The sequence below is a fragment of the Marmota marmota genome, unplaced genomic scaffold (assembly GCF_001458135.2).
Source record: "Marmota marmota marmota unplaced genomic scaffold, marMar, whole genome shotgun sequence".
NCBI classification, from domain to species: Eukaryota; Metazoa; Chordata; class Mammalia; order Rodentia; family Sciuridae; genus Marmota; species Marmota marmota.
This window is the reverse complement of record NW_026000211.1, coordinates 7,191,270-7,215,523: the sequence shown is the minus strand read 5'-3', so window position 1 is coordinate 7,215,523 and position 24,254 is coordinate 7,191,270. Positions and strand designations below refer to the sequence as shown.

Here is a 24,254-nt window from a genome sequence, read left to right as displayed (position 1 = left end):
TCCATTGTGTATATATACCACAGCTTCTTTATCCATTCATCTACTGAAGGGCATCGAGGTTGGTTCCACAATTTAGCTACTGTGAATTGTGCTGCTATAAATATTGATGCGGCTGCATTACTATAGTATGCTGTTTTTAAGTCCTTTGGGTATAAGCCAAGGAGTGGGATAGGTTGGTCAAATGGTGGTTCCATTCCAAGTTGTTTTCCAAGGAATCTCCATACTGCTTTCCATATTTGTAGCACCAGTTTGCAGACCCACCAGTAATGTATGAGGTGCCTTTCTCCCCACATCCTCACCAACACTTATTATTGTTTTTATTCTTAATAGCTGCCATTATGACTGAAGTGAGATCAAATCTTAGTTTTGATTTGCATTTCTCTAATTACTAGAGATGAAACATTTGTTCATATATTTGTTGATTGATTGTATATCCTTTCCTGAGAAGTGTCTGTTCAGTTCCTTGACCCATTTATTGATTGGGTTATTTGGTTTTTTGTGTTGTTTTGTATTCTTTATGTATCCTAGAGATTAGTGCTCTATCTAATGTGCAAATGGTAAAAATTAGGCTCTGTATTCACCACACTGATTGTTTCTTTTGCTGAGAAAGAGCTTTTTAGTTTGAATCCATCCCACTTATTGATTCTTGATTTAATTTTTTGCATTACAAGAGTCTTATTAAGGAAGTTGAGGCCTAATCTGACATGATGAGGATTTGGGCCTACTTTTTCTTCTGTTAGAGTAGAGTCTCTGGTTTAATTCCAACGACCTTGATCCACTTTGAATTGAGTGCATGGTGAGAGATAGGGGCTTAATTTCATTTTGTTACATATGGGTATCCAGTTTTCCCATTTGTTGAAGAAGCTATCCTCAATATATGTTTTTGGCACCTTTGTCTAATATGAGATAACTGTCTTTATGTGGGCTTGTCTCTGTGTCCTCTACTCTGTACCATTGGTCTACAAGTCTATTTTGGTGCCAATACATGCTGTTTTCGTTACTATTGCTCTGTAGTATAGTTTTAGTTCTGGTATAGTGATGCCATCTTCTTCAATCTTGGAATGGAAATAACATAAATATTGGATTGGGGTGACAAACATATTACACTTAGTATCTTAGCATTGAGTAGAATAAAGAACATTAAATAGACAAAGTGTACTGTACATCTTTGGCTTGAATGTTAAATGGCATACCATTTTGGAAAAATATTCAAAAAATAAAATATTGTACAATGGACTTTCTCGATAGCTCTGAACTCATTAATAGTTCTTAGCTGTCCTTTCTCACTGTAGAGATTTTAGTCACACTCTAAAAAATCTGAGCAAAATACATTTTCAGCATACAAACAAGAGCTAGATGAATCACATTATCATATTTGAGTTCCCCAAAGAAAATTAAAAATGATGCATGCCATATATTGTTTAAAATTTTGGACATTATGATGTGACATAATTCCAGCATGCCTAGAACTTGAACTCATGAAGTAGTTCCCTCTTTGAGGACTTGTTTTATTGTCATTCTAGAGAGTCCAATTGGGGGAGGGCAGCAGCCCACCAGCCAGGTGTTCAGGTACACAAGGATTAATTAGCTGGCAGCACTGAAATGCACCAAAGTGTGTGACGCACGCGCGCGCACACACACACACAGAGTGAAGATGGTAAAACTTTTCTTAAAATACATTTTTTGAGGCTGGGGGTATAGCTCAGTGGTAGAGTGCATGCTTATCATAAGTGAGTCCCTCAGTTTTACTCCCAGAACCACGAAAAGCAAAACAAATTTTTCTTATGTTGTCATGGTTCTGTGTATTAACAAAATTTCTTCCTTTTTTTCCTCATAGGAGAAATTATTTCATTCAACATTTTTTATGAATTTTTTACCATTTGTACCTCAATAATAACTGAAGACAAAGAAGGTAAATATATACTGAGAGAAGGTGGACAAAACAGAGTACCATGGAAATGAAAAATTAGAACTTTCTAAACCCAGGTTTGCTATATACATCCTGTGTATATTATATACAGTGACTTTTCACAAGTGCACTGAAGACTAGCCTCACTTTAAGACCTCTATAATGCCTATTAAAGATTAATTCAGGTGCGCAAAAAACTTGAAAAAAGTGTTTCAGAACTAGAAACATTCTTCCTTTCCTCACAGACTACTTATGTCCTTCTAGACATATGTTATCTTCACACACGTAATGACATGTAGTTTTCTGGAGGAACAGGTAGACGTTGTTTCCATCCAAGGGACCCTATGTATAGCAGGCTCACTTTCTCATACTTTTCCTGGATGTTCCCCAGGGTACAAGAAACAAGATGACTTGCCCTGATTCACCCTCATGTTTGACCTACATTCTGGATATAAAGTCTGCCTACACCTAAACCCTTCAGGTGTCCACTGTAGGTGTTAGTCCCCGAAGGGAAGCACTGGGTAAATCACATTAGTTGAGGTTAAGACATCTGTGTCCTAGTAGTGGACCAAAGAATGACCATTGATCCTATTTTGTAAAGGTACTCTGATCTTACCTAGAACCCTGAGCTCTCAGATTTTATAGGAGCCTTGCCAATGTGACAGTAACACTGATTTGATCTTGTTAAGCTTGTCATGCTATTTCTTAATTCTTACAGTTAGATGGAACAGTTGTGAATGTAATTTAACAAAATGAAGTGTTCAGCTATGATTTATAATCAGTTGAACTTTGTTAACTGCTACTGTATGTCATTCTGCTTTCTTTTAAATAGGTCATCTACTCCATGGAAGAAACATGGATTTTGGAGTATTTCTTGGGTAAGCAAGGAATATCATATGTATCATTTCTTAAGAGTAGATTGTATTACCTCTGATGAAAAGTTAAGTCCCAAATCATGCCAAAATGACCATAAGTGAAGATAACTGGATTCCTTAGTATCCAGACAAGATGGCACACTTACTCCATTTAGAGTTTGTATCTGAGAAGTTGCACATGGTGAGCTGAAACTTGGACCATACTTGAAGACCACAGATGCATGCCTCATTTATTGCTCAGAAGGAAGAGGTGCACTCTTCTGTATCTGTCCTCTTGACCTTTCTGAAAAGGTCAAGGTAATTTGATGCCTAACTTTGAATCTGGGGTTCACTTTGTACAATCAGTAATATTGGGAGAGTTATTCAACTTGTGAATAAAACCACCTATACTGTAAAGTTCTATTAGTATTGCTCATTAGTGATTAGAGAGATAAAGTGCATTGTGTAATGCCGGGCTCTCATCATATTCAACATTATTATCATCATTGTTCTTAAATGTTACCAAAATTTGTCTTTTGTAGGTGGAATGTAAATAATAATACCTGGGTAGTAACTGAGGAACTGAAACCTTTAACAGTGAATTTGGACTTCCAGAGAAACAACAAAACTGTCTTCAAGGCTACAAGCTTTGCTGGCTACGTGGGCATGTTAACAGGATTCAAACCTGTAAGGAATCTATTGTTACGTAATTTTACAGATAGCTTTTGTGTTCTGATTTTACAATCTGTGAAGGGTAGAGTCCAAGAAAACAAGCTCAATTTCATCCATTTGTACTTCTTGTCACTTTTATTGGTGTAAGATCAAATGGCAGATAAGGAAATGGTTTCTGAGCGTGTCATAGATTAAAGAGCATGTGACCAGGTATCAGGGGCTGGGAGTCAAAATCTGTGATAGGGTCTGGGACTCTGCTACTTTATGGAGCTAGGCATAAATTCTTTCTGTCCAAAAAGTGTAGCCAACAATGTCCCACCTAACTTATCTCACATTCTAGGTGTGAAATGCTTGGAACTTAAAAAAAAGAAAAGAAAAACGAAAAGTAAAAGTCTTGCTAAGTTAAGGTGGAAATTATCATGATTTTGGTTTCTCTTAGGATTTCCCATTACTCAATCCAGGCACTTATATACCATTGTAATATATAGATAGGGTCTTAAAGAAGATGGTTGAAGTTTCTGACCATATTTTGTCTTTTTCTTAGGGGCTATTTAGTCTTACACTAAATGAACGTTTTAGTATGAATGGCGGTTATATTGGTAAGTAGAGTGTTCAGAGTGTAATGGGAATTTCTCAGCCATTTTAAGACAAGTTATGGTCTGTGCCTTCTAGTTAACTACTCCTAACCCTCTTTCAGGTTGTTTGACACTATGTGGTTTGATCTCTTCCAGGTATCCTAGAATGGATTTTGGGAAAGAAAGATGCCATGTGGATAGGGTTTATCACTAGATCAGTTCTGGAAAACTCTACAAGGTAAAGTGATTGGTTGCTTTATTACTGAATATTTAGCTAATTTTAAGTTATTCATATTAAAATACAAAAACATTTCCTAAAATCTAGCATAATATCCATTGAGAAACTATTGCAGAATTTCTTTGGTGAGCCTTTGACACTTGAATTATTCATGTTTTCTTTTATTGTTGTGTTTTATTTATAGCAAGGAATTGAGTTATTTAAAAGTATTAGGGATATGGACACTATGAAGGGCACCCATGAATTTTTTTTCTGGTACCAAAAAAAAAAATCACTCTCCTACAAAAGAAAAATTGTAAATAAATTCTTCATTTAAATAGTAATACATATTAACCTAGAAGTTATAGTCTCCTGTGGTGCAGAAATTTTATAATAGCAGAACTGCCTTATCTTCAGCCCATATTGCAACCTCATGACTTAGAGTAAATGAGCATTGATCCTATTTTTAATAGTTTATAGGGAGTGAGTTAGTAGTCGTTTTTGATACTTCACTCCAATTTTTAATAGTCCTAACTTTCAAGATTTCTTTTTACTCCCTATCTTCTATATTGTAATTATAACACCATTTCCCTGCCTTCTGGTGCTGAATCAAAGGCAGAGATGGTAAGGCTGTAGGGTGATCTCTGGAGGCCATTTCATTTCTCCTGCAAATTAAAGGGACCTTTCAAACTTCCCAATTCAGCATTTTACCATATAGAGAGATCATTCCTTCCCAGAACCACTGCTTACCATCCTGTTTTAAAAAACATGTTCCTTCTACATTTGTTAGTTCCCTAAGTTTTCACAGAACTCAAATATTTCCATTCCAAGTCAACTAAAGATGTTTCCTGATTTTAAAAAATGTTTCTATTTAGTTATGAAGAAGCCAAGAATATACTGACCAAGACCAAGTTATTGGCCCCAGCGTACTTTATCCTGGGAGGTAACCAGTCTGGGGAAGGTTGTGTGATTACACGAGAAAGAAAAGACTCTTTGGATATATATGAGTAAGTACCTTTCTTAAAGCAAAATATGTAGAAACCAAAGCCTAGATTGACATATGTACAAGTTTAAGGCATGAAGCCTAAGAGAGAATCTCTCTTTTTGTTTCTAGACTTGATCCTAAGAATGGTAGATGGTATGTGGTACAGACGAATTATGACCGATGGAAAAGCCCCTTCTTCCTTGATGACCGCAGAACTCCTACGAAGATGTGTCTGAACCGCACAACACAGGAGGTATGTTTGCATTGCCATGGATAGAAACTGTCTCCATTAAGGATTATCTTAGTTATGGCGTTTTTCTTTGGTCTTGTATTATTCAGTATCTCTGGATGGTCCCCACTCAGTTTTTGTTTTGTTATTTTAACTTAAAAGAACAACATTTTGCTGTACTTTTCCTGTCTTACCCTAATGCTGGATACCATTCTGTGAAGTTAAATAAAAAACAGGGAAGAATTTTAAAAGGGGGGGAAGAAAGAAGAAAAAAAAGCAGTATATTATAACTGTCACTTCTGTTTCTAGCAGTGACCCCCAAGGTAAGTCCCTTGAGGGAGGCTGAGTGAAGAATCACTTGGTTTCTATTGACCCATTTGTGTGGATAGAATGCTGCTGATCAACACCTGTGTTTAATATTTATTGTTTAGTTTTTTTTCGGCGGACACGACATCTCTGTTTGTATGTGGTTCTGTGTTTAACTTGCTGAACAAAAACTGTTCTTATGTCCTAGAATCTCTCCTTTGCGACCTTATATGATGTCCTGTCAACAAAGCCTGTCCTCAACAAGGTATTTTAAAATATATATATATATATAATTACTTCTAGGGAAAGAATATGGGCTTATACTTTATCTTCCCTTTATCTTGGATCACTTCGAGCCTAGAAGTTATGTTCGGCTTATGGTTGATTTTTAAAAGACATCATTTATATGGCTGTAAGCATAACTTTTGGAATATGCTAAAGAAGTTCATCATTGTGGCTTAGTATTCAAATTGGCCATGAGTATTGTTTCCAGCTTTATTTACCTGACATTTCAGTTAGGTCTAGCACATTTCAGTTAGGTGCTAGACCTAACTGAAATGTCAGGTAAATAAATGACTTTTTCCTGTCATAAGTCTTCTGGTAAAATCTACAACTAGCACCTAAAATTTGACAAAAGTAAGTCTGAAGTCCATTTTCAGACTGAGCTGTGTGTCCTGGTGGAGTTTTGTTTCCCCTGAACTTTATCACATTACTTTCCCCCCACTCGTAAATGAAAAAAATAACAAGTTTGCTAGCCATCCAGTTTGCTAGAATCATTCCTTTTGTGTTCTATACATGACCATCCCACGCGTTCTTTCTCCGGCAGGGAATGTAGCCCAGTGAGAGAGCACTTGCTAGAATGTGCAAGGCCCTGGGTATAGTGCTGCAAAAACAAAGCAAAGAAAAAACAAAAGTACATGATCCTTTTGTTCTTTCTCCTATTTCACTGGTCCTTTGCCCACCTCTCCCTAAAATAAACATGCCTCCATTACCTCTGCCCAAACAAGTGCCTCTTATCCTTCAGCATTTGGCTTAAAACCTGGCTCCTGCAGGAAGCCTTCCTTGAGCTCCCTGACCCTGCTGTGCTTCTCATTTTGCCTGCATCAGATTCACATGAGCTCACAGTGTGGTTTCCTGAGACACATGGCCTGCTGTGTGGGCTTGGGTGTATGCTTGGTACTTCGAATATGTGCCTGTACTTTCCCCATTGTATTTGAAATGCTTTGAAGATAAGGATGGCCAATGTTAAACTGTTCATACTCTGCAGTATATTTCCAGGGTTTGTATGACTGCCACTTATACATTGAGGAGGGCCAAGTGAATCTGGAGTTTTGGTACCAAAGCAGTGTACTGCTTAGGAATAAGATCTTGTAAAGAACCGGAGATTCTCCCAAGCCTACTAATTAATATTCATGACCTGGAATAATGGTTCTATTGATGTTGGTTGCTTGCTTTAATTATTTAATTAGGATATAATATTAACATGCTATATTACTGTGTAATAACATAATTATATGTTAATTGCTTTATAAAGTTATTTAATATTAAACAAATTCCTTAGGGACAGAAATGCTAACATGTCAGAACATTTTTGAATTGAAAATATCCTTAATGTAAAATAACTTTTCTTTCAGCTGACAGTATTCACAACTTTGATTGACGTTACCAAAGGTCATTATGAAACTTACCTGCGGGATTGCCCAGACCCCTGTATAGGCTGGTGAGCACACATCTGGGCCACAGAATTTGCTTTCCAAGATATGAAGATGCAGGGTGCAAACAGCTGACCCCTGCAGCCATGTTGTCTCCTTTCAAAGACTAAGATTGAAGGCAGGTTCTCTTTGAGTCATGAGCTTATCCTTCTCAGTATGTTTATGATTAACAGAATATTTTTGCCATAATCATTGATTCTTCTTGTTTTAGGATAAATTCAAGTGAAGTAAAACAGCTAGAATTTACCCAGTTTCATTTCACTTGGACATTTGGGGATGGGGATAAGCAATTAAGCCATTGTAGGACCCAGCTCCATGGAATAATTCAAGATTCTCTGTGGGCATTTAATCCCAAATTCTTGTGTGAATATGAATAATGTAAAAGTAAACACTTCACATTATTCGGTTTTTCACTTTTATCTACATATTTGTATATTTTTCTGTGTAGCAGTATTTTCCTTCTGGTTCTAACAACTACTATTAAAATCAATTGCATTTGCTGTTTGCGACAGCAATTTCACTACATTTGATTGGGGGGATGAGACAAACATTCAGTATTTCTTTTAATGGGCAATAAGTGACCTTTGACTCTGTAAATAGTACTTTTTGGGATTCCTGAAGTAATCAGTTTGCAAGGCAGTCTTTTATATAAAGAAATGTTCCCTTTTTCATAATCACACTACCTCCTAGTAACCCCAGGAAGTTGCTAACTTCAAAAACTGAGTCCCAGATTCTGTGAATTCATAAACATGTCAAAGACTTGAAAATAAGAAACAAATTCATTATTTTAAATTCTCATAAGTATCATTCATTTAATAAACAAGTTTTTTGTTTGTTCTTCCGATCAATGTGTTTTTTAAGTTTTAGTAAAGTTATTAAAATATTTTCAAAAATTAATGTTTGTGAAAAGAGCTAATAAAAATTGTTAATCTTCCTAACTTTCACAATTAACTGTGAAATATATGCCATTTGTGCAAAACTGTGTCCACTTCATTTTTTTATAATCTCAGTTGCATCATGATGCTCAGTATATAGTCACTGGAAGTAGTGTCAGTCAGCAGTCATGCATGCAGACTGGGTGTACATGTACATGTTGGTTTGGGGTGGGGGTCATTATCAAGAAATACAAGATGAACATAATATCTGACTTAAATTACAAGGGTTATGTAAGTGGGTTATTAAACATATGACTAAATGGTCACAATCTTACATGATTAATACTTACCTCCGCTTAACTCCATAGTCTCAATCTAGCGTGCAGGTGTCCAGAGGCAGCTCTTCCCCCAGACAGCAGGTGCTTCCACAGAACAATAGCAGTTCCAGGATTATTTAGAAAATCAAGAGGAAGTACAAGAGGATTTGTGTTAAACTAGGATTCTATTAATGGAAAGGAAAAAAAAAAAACTTTGCTTCAAATGTTGATCCTCTTTTAAGAATGAAGTGAGGCAAACTTGATGTCTGTTTTTAATGTAGTAGCCTTTGATATGCATTTTAAACCAATCATTTCAGACTGATTCTTTGGGAATAAATCCAAGAGTTTAGAGGAAATACCTGGCATTAAAATTTTTAGTAGTATGGTTCAGTGGTACAGTGTTTACAAAATACTCTCTAAACTCTAAGCCTGTATATGTTATGCTTTCTGTAGGTATTTATGCATAACTAACTAACATGTGGAGTACAAAAGGATACCTGGGAGGATGTTTAACAAAATGCTTACCACAGTTTCCCCTGAACAGAAGTCAGTGCAATTTTAATTTTCAGAGGTCAGAACTTAGTAGCCATGGACATTAAGCATATGCATTAGAAAAACTGGATAAAATTAAGGTTCAGGTTGGAGCCAAACCTAGAATTTACCAGCCTAGTTTTAGGAGTATGATTTAAAACAGGGGTGACTCATACTACATTCCTTCATACATGTAGCTCCAGGATAACTCACCTTAATAATAGCTACTACTTGCCCAGAACTGTGTGTGTACCAGGGCTTCTCCTAGGGACAGCTTTACATGAGCTTTAGCTTCTTTAGTTTTCTCAACAAGCCCCCAAAGTATTTGAAGTCCAACTTGCTAGTGATGAAGTGAAATGAGTTGCTCAAAGCTGCATTAATATCAGGGTGAGGGCTAGAACTGAGCCAGGTCTGTCCAGCCCTTGGCTATTACATTGACACTCTCATACAGAACCTGATCACAAGTAGTTGTGCCGTGGGAGAGAGACCCCCACTGGAGTGGAGTGCCCCAAGCCATGGTGCTGAGTGTGCATCACTTGGGTTCTCTTCAAAACTTTTCCATAGGGATTAGAAACCTTTGGGGCTAAGAATTGGTTCCAGTGTATTCATCTAACAGGTTATTTGTCTTTTCACTACCCCAAGTCTAAATTGTGTTCAGCTTGTGGGGAATCAAAGAACCTCTCCTTTTTGTGGTTACGAGCCAACACTCCATTAAAAAGAGCAGTTCTGGGCTGGGGTTGTGGCTCAGTGGTAAAGGGCGCGCCTTGCGTGTGAGGCACTGGGTTCGATCCTCAGCACCACATTAAAAATAAATAAATAAATAAAGGTATTGTGTCCATCTACAACTAAAAAAAATATTTCTTAAAAAAGGGCAGTTCTGAATTTTTTTAATTGCTGAATGGAAAAGCTCAGGTGGTTACTGAAGTTAGTCCTCCAGAGTGTGAGGGATAAATTTTGTTAATTGGTGTAAATTTACAAAATATTTGCCAGCTTAGCATTATGTGTCAGACGTGGCCAGCAGGCCCTGGACTACTACATACTGGGCACTGGTCCTGTCAACAGGCCTAGGGAGGTGTAGCTGTTAAGTACAGCTACATTAACCCAACAGGACTAGTGGCTGCAACTTCTGGAGAGTTGTTAGCCCACATGAAATCAGTTCTTTTGCCTAAGGGACTCCCTCCCTCTTACATTGGGAAAGCAGTTTCCCACCCAGGTGCCACAGGGGAGATCGCTGTGTTGAGCAATTTTCCATGGCATTTCTGCCTATCTTGTGGCAGCTTTTATCCCAGACTATCTTTTCAAGGTGTTTGTCTAGGCAGAGAACAGATTGGTTTTCTTACTAGAATAATTAAGACCATTGTCTTCCTGCAGGGAATAGGTGGGACAGGCTGGCTAGTAGAGCAGCTCCTCTTATATTTCTGGAGTTTTCTTAGCTATGGCATAGATCATCCAGTGTGCAACATCCACTTGGCCTGTTCCTCCATGTTACCTCCTTGGGGGACTTGCAGGGCGAGTGGAGCTGATATGATCTCAAGCCCATGCTGCCTGGTGTTCCCATAGTAGTAAAGTCCCAGGAGCCTGCCAGCATCCATGAAGCTGTGGCAGGCCAGCTGGTTAGTTTACAAGCAGGGTAAGATCTCAGATCCTCCATTCTTGGTAGCGCTGCCCTATTGGGCTACCAATGTGTCCTATGATACCTTCATCCAGGGTCCTCCCATGGCATCTATCTCCTCCAGAGCTCCTTGGTGTAGAGGCACAAGCATAGTGGGATAGACTGCATCTCTCTGGGGTATCACCAGACTGGAGAAGGGGGGAAGGCATGAAGCAAGTTGATGCAGATCACCAGCCCTGCAGACCAGGAGCAGCCTGGGCCAGCTGGGTTTTACCTATTTCAAATCCCCAAAAAGATATCTAGCCACTTAGACCCCATTTTTTTCCACCAGGACCCAAACCTGTCTTGGTGTCCCTGGTCTTCACTGATAACAATAACATCCAGATACTGCTGCTCTGCTAGAAAGGCTGAGCGAGACCAATGTATGGTATGTAGCACCTGGCTTTCTGCAGATCTCATTGTCTAATGGACACGAGCCCATGCTCTAGCTGGAGAAGTTCACGTTCCAGGGACCTGGAGCCCAGCATACAGCACCATGCAGATGCTGGGGAGGCACAGAGGCAGTGTGGGTTCCTGGTGGATTCAGCTCCAGGCAGCACTCTGGACCTTTGTGGCTGACAGGCCAATTTGAGGCACCTAAGCTGGCAGCCCTGACTGTCCTAATGTGCTTTTTGCAAAGTACAATGTGGTTATTTTGGAATATTTATAAGAATATTTTGGATGGGTTTTTAATATTACATTTATCAGTGAAAGAATAAAAAAGAGCTATTAGTCTTTAAATATAAATTCAACTTCTATAAATTCAACTTCTATAAATTCCATCACCCAATTATGCATACAAAATTGATCCTGAATGATTTTTAAAAATTTGATGAGATTATCACAAAGTTTTGATCAAGAATTTGTAGCAATTTCAAATATAAAATAGGCTATTAAAATGTGTTCAAAGTTAGGCCAAATGTTTTCTCTGATTAGTGGATGCTGATCTATGATGGGGGGTGCATGGGGAGAATGGAGGAACTTTGGATTGGGCAAAGGGGAGGGTGGGAAGGAGTTATGAAAATAGGAAAGATGGTGGAATGAAATGGACATCAGTACCCTAGGTACATGTATGATTGCACAAATAGTGCATCTCTATACCATGTACAACCAGAGAATTGAAATGTTGCACTCTGTTTATGATGAATTGAAATGCATTCTGCTGTCATGTACAACTAAGTAGAACAAATTAAAAAAAAAATTTTAAATAGTTTAAAAGACAAATGACTTGGGCTGGGGTTGTAGCTCAGTGGTACAGAGATTGCCTAGCATGTGTGAGGCACTGGGTTTGATCCTCAGCACCACGTAAACTAAATAAATAAAACAAAGGTATTGTGTCCATCTAAAAAAAAAATTTTTTTGTTCAAAGTTCTGTACCTTTAGATCAAAAGAGTAGGGTAGGTGGATGGTAAGACGGGAGGGGAGGTCCTGGGGAATGAGATTGATCAAATTATGTACATGTATGAATGTGGCATAATGAATCCCACTATTATAATGCACCAATTGAAATATTTTTTAAAAGTTCTGTACCCTTAAATATCTGATATGGGATACGTATATTCCCTCTATTTTTGTTTATAATTTATAATTTCATAATTATTTATTATAAAGGAATGTAATGAGGTGTTCATCAAGCTCCATGTCCCCTCCAGTTTACCTCAGCATGTCTGATGCACACTGTCCTTTTCTATGTGTGCCTGCTTCTAGCTTTAGGGATCTAGATTCAAACTCTACCTCATCTCAAGTTTGTAGGCAGTTCAGTAGCAGTGAACACCCAGGTGTGGTTGGATGTGCCAGAACTGTCGTAGTGTTTTATCATTCGCACAGTTGCATGGGAAAATCTGATCAAAATTTCCATTGCTACTACTTAACACGGATATCGCTCTACTTGGCAGAAGGCAAATGCATTGCTAGAGCAGTCATAAGGAGCTAGTTTGGATGCTTCCAAAAATGTCCTGTTGACTGAAAATGATGTTATTTTTATATATGTATAATATACATAAATTTGTTTACATATATATAATGTATACACACACACATAGATTTTAAAAACATGGAGTACCCGATTTGAGTGTCAACCCTATTTGAATCCCAGGAAAGCAATGATAAGTTCCGGTTGTGCTGTACAGTAGTCCAGTGGGCTAAATAATTCCAAATCTTCCCATGTGAAGAAATAATGAGACTGCGTCGGTAGCACTATTTCAAAATATAGTGATGAGAGATAGGAGTCAACCGCAAGGCCATGCGTGCCCCAGGTGTGAAGGTGAGTGAAATCTCATTGTGTCAGAGAGCAATGACCAAGGAAAGATAACCTGGCACCAATAATAACTTCTGTTTTTCACATGTGTACTCAGGTACAATGGACCATATTGCTGAATGGAATAAGGCTTTTCATCTTACTGAGAAAAAGTATTAACTTGCAAGCCTCACTCATTGTACTGGCTCTGTCATTGGAGAATTAAGTTTATTGCATATTAAAAATAGAAAATCAATTTCAGTATTATATTTGTTTCTGAATGTTAATTGGCAGTTTTAAATTTTATTAAAACTAAGGCTGGGTGTAGTGGTGCCTATATAAATAGGTGGTGCCTATTTAATACCAGCTTATAATACTAGCAGCTCTGGAGGCTGAGACAGTAGGATCGAGAGTTCAAAGCCAGCCTCAGCAACTTAGTGAAGCCCTAAGCAACTCAGTGAGACCCTGCCTCTAAATAAAATACAAAAAAGGGCTGGGAATGTGGCTCAGTATTTAAGTGCCCCTGAGTTCAATCACAGGTACCAAAACAAAACAAAAACTAAGTTAAAATTAACTTAAAATTTTATAGTGTAATTTTTAAGTTATAAAGCTCATTGCCAATGAATGATGATGTCCTTTATGGGGAGATGAAGTTAAGAGACTTGTCCTGGTATGAACTCGGCCATTTAGCTTTCCTGTATTTAATATGCAAAGAAACTGAGGCACAATGAAAAATCTTAGATGTCTGCAAAATTTTTAGGGCTGCCAAAGACAAAGGAATGTACAAATTGATAGCCTTTGATGTCTGGCTGTTCAACTAAATGAACTTGAGAATCTAAATCATATTAATATGAACTGAATGATACTCTTATAGGCCAAACAAAATTTTATATTTTGACTTATTCTCCTCCATTTGGAAATTCGGCCATGCCCCCAAATAATCGGTACTAAAAATGTTTTTGTATCATCTCCTTAAGCTGTCAGCATGCTAAGAGCTAATATGATGGATTATTTTTTCATTTTCATAATTGGTTGTTTAGGAAAGGAGACTGTGGTTCTTTAAAATTTTTTTGTTTTAGATATTGATGGATCTTTATTTTATTTATTTATATGTGGTGCTGAGAATTGAACCCAGTGCCTCACACATGCTAGGCAAGCACTCTATCACTGAGCCACAACCCCAGGTCCCCTGAGACTGCAATTCTCATTGTTTATTAATATAATCATATAACTGATGGACTACCTGGGGCTAAATACAGATGCTTAGTAACTTCCTTGCTTTTATTTTTTTGACTCGGCTGCTTACAATGACAAACCTAGCATTAAAACTATAAAGAATAGCTGATAACATTTTGAAGTGGTTCATTAGAATCATGACCAAAGCAACTGTTATTTGGTGCATCATTTTGTGTAAAGTACTGTAAAGTAAAATTTTAAAGTAACATTTTAAATTTTGCAGACTTGCCAAGGTACTTATAAATTATAAAATACAAGTTTATGTTTTTCTGAAATGATTCTTTATATTTTTATTTTTGACAATTAGTTTTTCTACAAAACCACCTTTTTTCTCCTTCAAATTAAAATGAATTTAAAACTCAGGTAGCACAGTGGACAATATTTTATAGACTCATCAACATAGAGCACTCAAGCAAGTGAAAAATGGGAAATTGCAAGTTTTTACCAAGTAAGGTTAAGACAAATTTATTTATTTACAAGTTGTGTTTTCTTTTTTAAGTTTGTTTTAGATATAGCTACAAATATTATTTAATACTGATTTTTAAATTTCACTAATAAAGTCGTGTTGTGAGCCATGTGCTACAAAATAAGAGATTTTGTTTGTTTGACTTGAATTTAAGTCTGCATCTGATCCGTCTAGTTAGGTCAGTTATACTTTTGAGCTACCTGTCAGGTGAAATCACTCAGGAACCAATGGTCTAGGTTATCTTAAAAATTTTAAAGAAATATATATGTATATAAACAATACATTAATTTAAGCCTCTTGCTAAAATTTTGTTTAAATTTAAAAAAAAATAAAAACCTCTCCCTTTATTTCACCCTCCCCGATTCTCCTCTCCAAAGATGAACCCTGTCCGAAATCCATGTCCTGTTCTGTGCTCATTTTTGTTTTTCACATAGTAGTAGGAAACTCTTTCCATGTCACTATTTATATATTTTCATCACTTTTTTTTTTTTTTGAGCTGGGTTCTCGCTATGTTCCCCAATCTGGTTTTGAACTCATGGGCTCAAGTGATCTTTCTGTGTCAGCCTTCTGAGTAGCTGAGACTACAGACACGTACCACACCCTTTTGAAATGCTTTGAAGGATTCTAAAGTACACTGCTCCATCACCCTTTTGAAATGCTTTAAAGGATTCTAAAGTACACTGATGGGTAGTTTTGCAGCTACAATTAGTGCACAGTGAATGTCCTTTGTGTATACTTGTGAAAGTATAGACTAGACAGCAGATATAAAGAATAGATGTGGTTAGGTCCACGTTTACTTTGTAGGGTACTCCTGAAGTACCTTCCAAATTTCTGAATCATTGTAAGCTCCCAGATACAGGGGATAGTGCCTTCCCCTCTAGATACTCAGAAAAGATAAATATTATCAAACCTGATGAAGATATGATATCAATAAATATATTTGTAAGAGCAAGACAGTACAATTGCCCTATACCCATTGCTAGATTTATTCTCATGGAATCTCTGGAGCCTTCTGCAAAGACATTCCTGGGGAGATGGGACTGACAACTCTAATTTGACAAAGGGTCCATTACAAGTACTAATGCACAGGTGCCTGGGTCAGGGCAACTGAAGTAGAAGAAACTACAAAGTGGACCCTCCACATCTAAAAATCGGAAAGGGGAGCAAAAAAGGATTATGAGCAGGGCACAGTAATGTACCCCTGTATTGTAGAAAGATTCAAAGTTTGAGGTCACCCTGGGAAACTTAGCAAGACCCCATTTCAAAATAGAAAAGGCTGGGGAAGTGACTCAGTGGTAGAGTGCACCTGGGTTCAATCCCCATTGCCACCAAAAAGAAAAAAAAAGGGATTGTTACTCCCATATTAAGTGGAAAAATCTCGTGGCAGTTGTTCTATGGTCCAAGCCACTAGAGTCCCTCTAAGCTGGAATCAGTTGCCTGCAACTATGACGCTTCACACTGGAGGGTTAACCTGCCCAAACAGTGAAAGAAAAAGCTGCTTTTATGTGAACTTCAGCAGACTGTGAACTTCTGAGCCCCTCCTCTTACATGCTGGATGTAAAGTCCTGAAACTACCTGAACTCGGGGCTCCGGGGATTGATTGATTACAGCAAAAGCTCAGCCCTCTGAACCTGGCTGCAGCCAAATAGAACTGTTTCCTATTATCTTCGGTGCCTTGCCTTGTCTGTCCCTACCACAATTCAACAAAATATATATTGGCAACAAAATGTCATCACTGTCATCACTACGTATGCTCCCAGGCAAAATGAACAAGCAAAAACCCAGGTTCACCCCTCCACCTGATAATAGGAAAACTAATTTCTATTATAATAGAATTATAAAATTCCATTATAATAGAAATAATAATAGGAATTATAATAGGAAAACTATAATAGGAAAATAATAGGAAAACTAGACAAAATATATGAAAGATTTTCGAGACATTGGATATGAGACGTCTGGAAGATGGAAAGGTCAGCAGATTATTGACCCACATTACTGCTTGCAGAATTTGCATGCTTTTGAGCAGAAGGGAACATCAAGCATGTCGTATCCCTGAGTTGAAGAGATGGAGCTTGGAGTAGCAAAAATCACAGGGCAGAGTACTAGAGAGGAGAGAACTTCAGAGAGAGAGAAATGTGATCTTCAGAGGACTTTGTTCAGTCCTATATTACTGATTAGTTTGTGCATCCAAGAGAATTGCCTAAACCTGGGGAAGGAACTACTCCTAAAATGAGAAGAAGCAATCTTTCTTTTAACTAATAAGGATTTGGGAACAGCTCCTCTTTCTGCCAGCCTGAGTGGAAAACTTCACATTTCATAGGAACATTAGGTAGAGAACTAAAAAAAAATTTAGTCTTGGTAATGGGGAAATTATTAGATATAGGCTACACTGCTCTGCTCCTGCATAACAAAATATAAAATAAAAACAAGACCTGAAAGGATCAGTGTGTTTCCAAGTAATTTAGATACAAAAACAAAAGAATATTTATAGGAATTTTAAAAATATCCAGTATCCAATTACACAATGTCTAGCATCCAATAAGAAATGATCAGCCATGTATATCAGAAAAACTGAAAGGATTTCTTCTAAAATCAGGAATAAGACAAGGTCATCCACCAATCCTATTCAATACAGTACTTTCACAGAAATTTTTAGACAGGTAAATTAGGCAAGAGAAGGGAATAAAAGGGATATGAACAAGGAAGAAGAGACTATTTACATTTAATATGAATCTGTGATTAGAAGACCCAAAAACCTTCACTAGAAAACTTCTAGAACTGATAAAATTCAGCAAAATAGTAGGATACAAAGTCAGCAAAAATCAGTAACTTCTCTATATACTAATATACTCACTGAAAAGTAAATCAGTAAAACAATTCCATTCATACTAGCCTCAAAAATAAATAAATAGCTAGGCTCAGTAGTACACACTGTCATTCCATCAACCCAGGAGCGTGAGGCAGGAGAATCACAAATTCAAGGCCAATCTCAGTAACTTAAACCCTGTCTCAATATATTAATATAAATTTTAAAAAGGGTTGGGGCTGTAGCTCAGTGGCAGAGCACCCCTGGATTAATTCCCCAGTACAAATGAATGAATGGAATGAACTAGGAATAAATCTAACCAAGGAGGTAAAAGACATCTATAATAAAAATTACAAAACAGTACAAAAGGACATTGGAAAAGATGCTGGAAGACAGAAAGACCTCACATATTCTTGGATGAGAAGAATTAATATCATTAAAATTTCAGGTGGCACATTCCTATAATCCCAGCAATTCAGGAGGCTAAGGCAGAAGGATCACAAGTTTGAGGCCAGTCTCAGCAACTAAGTGAGACCCTGCTTCAAAATCAAAAAGTGAAAAGGGCTGGGAGGTAGCTCAGTGTGCTTGGCCTTGGTTCCAATTGCTAGCACTACAAAAAAAAAATTAAATTAATTAATCAACTAGATCATTGTCTCAGGCAAGGGCTGCTAGAGTTGGTAGATCCCAAAAGTTTGAAGATAGTCTATAGCTATTTGAAACAGGAAAGAATTCTCTTGTCTCTATTTATAGAAGCTGTTAAAATCATTTTTGTGTTCCTAGAAAAGTATTGGTTTTCCCCCAGAAGAGCCAGCACTGGTTTACTAATAAAGCCTCAATTAAGTGTTCCTTGGTTGCAGGTGAATTGCAAGGTATTCTATTTGTAGTTTGGGCTTCTTTCCTTACATTCTTGTCTTAGAATACTGGGTAAAATCTATAGTACAATATGAATTACAAGTTATAATTATGATTATGGTCATGAACTTCTTTCTCTTCATTCCAAAAGGGATGTGGCCAGGTGTGGTAGTTCACATCTGTAATACCAGTGGCTTGGGAAGCTGAGACAGGAGGATCGAGAGTTCAAACTCAGCCTCAGTGATTTAGTGAGGCCCTAAGCAACTCAGTAAGACCCTGTCTCTAAATAAAGTACAAAAAAGGGCTGGTGCTGTGGCTCAGGGGTTGAGTGCTCCAGGGTTCAATCCCTGGTACCAAAAAAAAAAAAAAAAAGGATATACCTAATTATTCATCATTACAAATGTTGGTAGCAAGTTTCAAAAGAAATCATTTCTCAAATTAAGAATTCCCTTTTAGTTCTTTTAGCTTTTTTAATTGACATGATCATATGTTTTTTCTCTTTCAATGTGTAAATGTATCTCATTTAATAGATGATTCTAATACTAACCCATCTCCAAATAGGATAAATCTAAACACACTGGCAAATTCATTTTGCTAATGAATAAACTTGACCCAGTACAAATGAATGAATGACCTATGAATAAATCTGAGGAGGTAAAAGACCTCTATAATAAAAATTACAAAACAGTACCAAAGGACATTTATCTTTTCATACCGCTCTTATCTAGCTTTGACAATGCTTTATAAGCATGATCAATCTAAAAGCACTCATCCTTTTTCATTCACTTTGAATTATCTCCAATACCTCTCCTATTGATTGATTGATTGATTGATATCTGGATTAAGCCTAGGGACACTTTAACCACTGAGCCACATCCCAGTCGTTTTTACTTTTTATTCTGAGACAGGGTTCTCACTATCTTGCTTGGAGTGTAAGTTGTTGAGGCTGGCTTTGAACTTGCGATCCTGCCTCAGCCTCCAGAGCTGCTGGGATTACAGTCATGTACCACCACGCCCCAATTATTATTATTATTATTATTATTATTATTATTATTATTATTATTATTATTCCAGGGATTGAACCCAGGGGAGCTTAACCACCAAGCCACATTCCCAGCACCCCCCCCTTTTAAAGATGTATACAATATCTTTATTTTTATGTAGTGCTGAGGATCAAACCAGTGCTTCACAGGTGTGAGGCAAGCACTCTACTGCTGAGCTACAGCCCAAGCCCCTCCCAGCCCTTTTTAAAGTATCTTATTAGAGACAGAGTCTCGCTGAGTTGCTGAGGCTGGGTTTGAACTTGCAATCCTCCTGCCTCAGCCTCCCGAGTTTCTGGGATTACAGGCATGTACCACAATGCCTGGCTCCCATTCTTTCTTAAAACCAGTTAAGGCTACTCTGATCATATTTTCACTCTACCACTGTGAGACAATTACACTTGTCAAGATTATCAGTGACCATAATAATTCTAAACTCTCAGTCAATTCTCAGTTCTTAATTATCCAATTAGTACATTTGATCCTTTTCCTTGAAACACTTTCAACCTTGCTTTCCAGGCCCCACACTTTTCTTGGTTCTCCTACTTGACTGAATGAGTGCTATTTTTAAAATTGGAGTCCTTAAACCAATGACGGGTACATCGTATAGGGATATACTATTGATACTTTTCATTCCATTTTTGTTCTAAATTATGATGTGATTTTGTTTTTAGTTTTCTCAGTCATCATCCTTCTGTACTACCTTTATTTTTACAAATAAACTTGATACTGTATCACTTGACATACTTTCCAGTAACAGATGTAGTTCTAAAACAGCCTGTTGGAAAGCAGCTGTCAGAGGTACTGGCAGCTAGTATCTTACAAGCCTTCAGTAACCATATACAAAGATAAGACTTTTAATTAATGTTTTCCTCTACCCAAACTTCTTTGTAGAATTTCTCCTGGACAGGCCTTATTTTCTGATTGAATAGTGTTTTTCTTAAAAATGTCTTCATAACTGACAAAGACAGAGACAACTTTCCAAGGGCTTAACAGATAACTAATGTCCTACTTAAACCTTGTTGCAAATAGACACAATGTCACTGGAAATTTGGTGCAAAATTTCTGACTACACTCCCGACCGCCAAAAAAACCTAAAGAAATGGTGAAAAGCAGCGAGTAAGAAATAGCACTGAAAGTAAATGTTTGTTCAAAAATATAGGCAAACATTTGTGGTTTAATACTTTGATAATATTGCAGGCATTTTATTTATCATATTGATCAAATGAGTACCCATTTTATGTTGTCTACAGATAGAAGAGAACATAGGCACACACTGATACTGCTCTTCTTTATCCTCTGTCCTATTCAACCAAACTCCTTAATAATAGGAAAATACCAAGGGCAAGGAATCTATTTTCCAGGTCAAAAGCTGTTGCTAAGGTTAGAGGTAGTAGGTAGAGAGGAATTCCAATTGCTCTATAGAGTTGACATCAAGTTGTTTTTGTTTTCCTTAAGCTAGATGTTAATAGTGGTGGTGATTTCATAATTATACCTGTCTTCTACAACATTTGGAAAAATCTACCTAATTTTTTCCCGTTTTAATCTATCAGTATCTGACACTGGAATCAGTAATGCTAGAATGTTGTGAATAGTCAAAGTAAAAATATTAGGTCACCACAGTTATTACTCAAGTGGTGAATGAATGTTGTAGGCAGGCAATGTCACAAAGTTGACAAATACCAAGCACCAACCCTATAACAGGTCCTGTTTGGTTGCTGGGGATACCATGCTGAACAAGTCAGACATGGATTTTAATTGTTAATGAGGGGACACAGGTGTGAGTAATAGTTTTAGATGGGAGAAAAAGAAAAAGGATGAGATTATAGGGAGAAAAGAAAAAGGATGAGATAAAGAATTACCAGAGTGTGTGAAGCAAATTTGACAGAAACTAGAAACCCATAGCTCAAGAGCCAAGCTTAGGGCTGGGGTTGTGGCTCAGTGGTAGAGCGCTTGCTTGGCATGTGTGAGGCAGTGGGTTCAATTCCCAGCACTGCACATAAATAAATAAAAGTCGATCAACATATAAATTTTTTTTTTTTTTTTAAAAAGAGCCAAGCTTAAAAGCAGTCAGATACATTGCACAGAGAATAATAATGCCAGCAGACTTCTCGCTTAAAAAAAAAAAAAAAATGTAGGCCAGGGTACTGCCGGATGGAAGGGTAGGAAGGGTTCTCACAGCTTGCAGCGTCCACCAGAAGGCAGGGCAGCAGAGGGGATGGGCGTGGCGGCCGCCAGAACACAACGCCCTCTATAACGCCTGGCTCCGCTCCACCAGCTGCCATGAGCTAGCGCCTCTACCCCAGGAAAAGAAGGAATGGCGATGAAGCAGATAACCATCTCCCCTCTGCCCCCACAGACCAAAAGGAGTAGTAGAAACCCTGTCTTTCAAGATTCCTAGGACACGAGTCCGAGCAGTGACAGTAGCGGGAGCAGCAGCAGCAGTAACACCAACATTCCTCACAGGGCCAAGGGGCCAGAGAGCGGCTTAAACCAGGTCATGCCCGGATCCAGCCCTAAAACCCCTCAGCCCTTGGCCAGCAGTCTGCGCTGTGGCAAGGTCCTTATTTCCACATCAGCCAGACCCTGATGATGAAGCCCACTTTCACAGCCTACAGCACCCAGGATGGCCTCCGACCTGATGCGTGGACAGTTTCTTGGCTTCTATGAAGGGACAGCCTTGTGCAGATTTGATATTTCAACTTATGATTTGTTTTAAATAAATTGCACACAAAAAATGCCTATTGGCTTTTTACTCTATATTTGAAATAACATACACTTGTGGTTTTACTGCACTATTGCAATTTCAAAGGAGCTTTGAAGCACTTTATAGGATTTTTTTTGAAGGAGGGTATCAAATCAATATCAAGGAAGTGGTGTGAGGAAATCTCATCTGTGTTGCATCCATAGTGTGTCCAATTGATACTGATCACTCAATTATAAGTTCTACTTTATGTAAAGGGCTTTTAAAAAATGCAGGATCTTCAATTTTTTATTTCAATTAACTAGTTAAAGAGTATCTAGTTTCCATGAAAAAAATATATGCAGGCCAAAAAATAATGAATGGACATTATCCATTGCTAAGAGAAAAAATACTGTCCAACTAAATTTCTATAGACTCAAAAGAAGACCTAAATGAACACATACAATGTTCACGAACTGGAAAACTCAATACTGTTTACAATTCCATTTCCTTCAAACTGATCTAAATATTCAATGCAATTCCAATAAAAATCCCAGCAGATTTCTGGTTTGTAAAAATTAGCAAGCTGGTCCTAAAATTGGAAATTCAAAATTGCAAAGGACATAGAATAGCCAAATATTTTTGAGAACAAATACTTAGACGACTTAATTTCCAGATTTTTACTACAAAGCTATAGTAGTCAAGATAATGATTTTAGATATATAATTCAATGGAACATAAAGACTCCAGATAGTCACATATATAATCAATTTCCACAAAAATTATAATAGGGAAAGGACACGTTTTTTTTTCAACAAATGGTGCTATCTGAACTTTTATGTAAGAGGGAAATAAAATTATCCTTATATTAATACCATATAAAACACCCCCCCCCCCAAAAAAAAGATTACTTGAAATGAAAAATAAACCTAAACATGAAATGAGTCTGAGGTGGAAACCAGACATGTAAAGACAGGGAATGTTAGAGTAACAATCAGAGTTGCATAAGAACCACAACAGGAAATGCTTGCTCTTCCAGTCAAGCTGACTGTGCAATCTTATTTGTGAAATATATAGTGAAATCCAGACTCCCTATCTTCTTGACAGATGAAGTGTTTATATAGTAAAGTAAGCTGGACAAGAAATAAGTCAATTTTTGAGTAAATATGAGAAAGTTCACAAAGTGTTATGTATTGATTGTGCTATTTCCCGATTTTATTGTTTTGACAACTTTAAAAGCTTGCTGATCAGAGAGAGACCAGGCCCAAAGGGTCAAGCTCTCCTCTAGGCCAGGAGCACATCTTTGATATGCAAACCAAGCACTCTGATGGTCTATAGCTTCAACCACCTTTATTTTAGTTTTTTGGTGGTGCTGGGGATTGAACCCAGGGCCTTGTGCATGTGAGGCAAGTACACTACCAACTTAGATATATCCCCAGCCCAGCCTCAACCATCTTATGGAACTCCCACACACAAGCCAGTATTTTCCCTGTTTAATACGATCCCTGATCAAGGTACCAGAAAATGAGTATATTCCTATAGTCTGAACTCTAAATTCTACACAGAAGGGAAATATAGTTCACACATTGCCTCATCTTTAATATGCATTCTGAGAAAGATAGCTGCAATATGCAATAACTCCAAGGGAATTATGGAATTAGCCAGTTCTAAACTGTTATTCACCAAGTCCAGATGAACCAATTATTTCTTTCTTGGGTTCTCTTCCTTGCTATGTTTCTCCCCAGAAAGGTAATTAAGCTAGGTTTTCCCTTGGCTCCTGTCTTCTGCCTCCTGACTGGCATGTGCCAACACCTTCACTGGGACCTATGAGCATAAAAAGCTTCTTCCTTCTAAATCTCATACTCATTTCCTCCTTTGGCCACACTGAATTATTTATATATCATATCCAACATTTACATTCTTAAAATAGTATGTAAAATAAATGTTAACTAAGAAATAAAGCATATGCTCATTGTGAAACCAGTGGTCTCAAGCTGAATAAATCTTTCTGGCTAGTCAGTGTGTCATTTTTTATGTCCTGATTTTTGTTTCTTTTTCTACATTAAACACTGTCAAATAAGCCGGTTCTGCAATAAACT

General features: G+C 37.5%; 1 protein-coding gene and 1 pseudogene across 3 annotated transcripts in view; both read left to right on the top strand.

Annotated features, from left to right (window-relative positions):
- The window catches only part of Asah1 (N-acylsphingosine amidohydrolase 1), a 40,194-nt gene extending 31,756 nt beyond the window's left edge, over window positions 1–8,438 (top strand). For all 3 annotated transcript variants that reach the window (XM_015486072.2, XM_048791830.1, XM_048791831.1), the window contains 9 exons: window positions 1,838–1,912; window positions 2,742–2,787; window positions 3,306–3,450; window positions 3,980–4,034; window positions 4,167–4,248; window positions 5,103–5,234; window positions 5,342–5,465; window positions 5,956–6,012; window positions 7,382–8,438. In XM_015486072.2, coding sequence (XP_015341558.1) covers window positions 1,838–1,912; window positions 2,742–2,787; window positions 3,306–3,450; window positions 3,980–4,034; window positions 4,167–4,248; window positions 5,103–5,234; window positions 5,342–5,465; window positions 5,956–6,012; window positions 7,382–7,471 — 806 coding nt within the window. In that variant the 3' untranslated portion in view covers window positions 7,472–8,438. The remainder of the gene's footprint in view (window positions 1–1,837; window positions 1,913–2,741; window positions 2,788–3,305; window positions 3,451–3,979; window positions 4,035–4,166; window positions 4,249–5,102; window positions 5,235–5,341; window positions 5,466–5,955; window positions 6,013–7,381) is intronic.
- Window positions 8,439–13,075: 4,637 nt separating this feature from the next.
- On the top strand, window positions 13,076–24,170 carry LOC107142538 (annotated as a pseudogene).
- The last annotated feature ends 84 nt before the right edge of the window (window positions 24,171–24,254 follow it).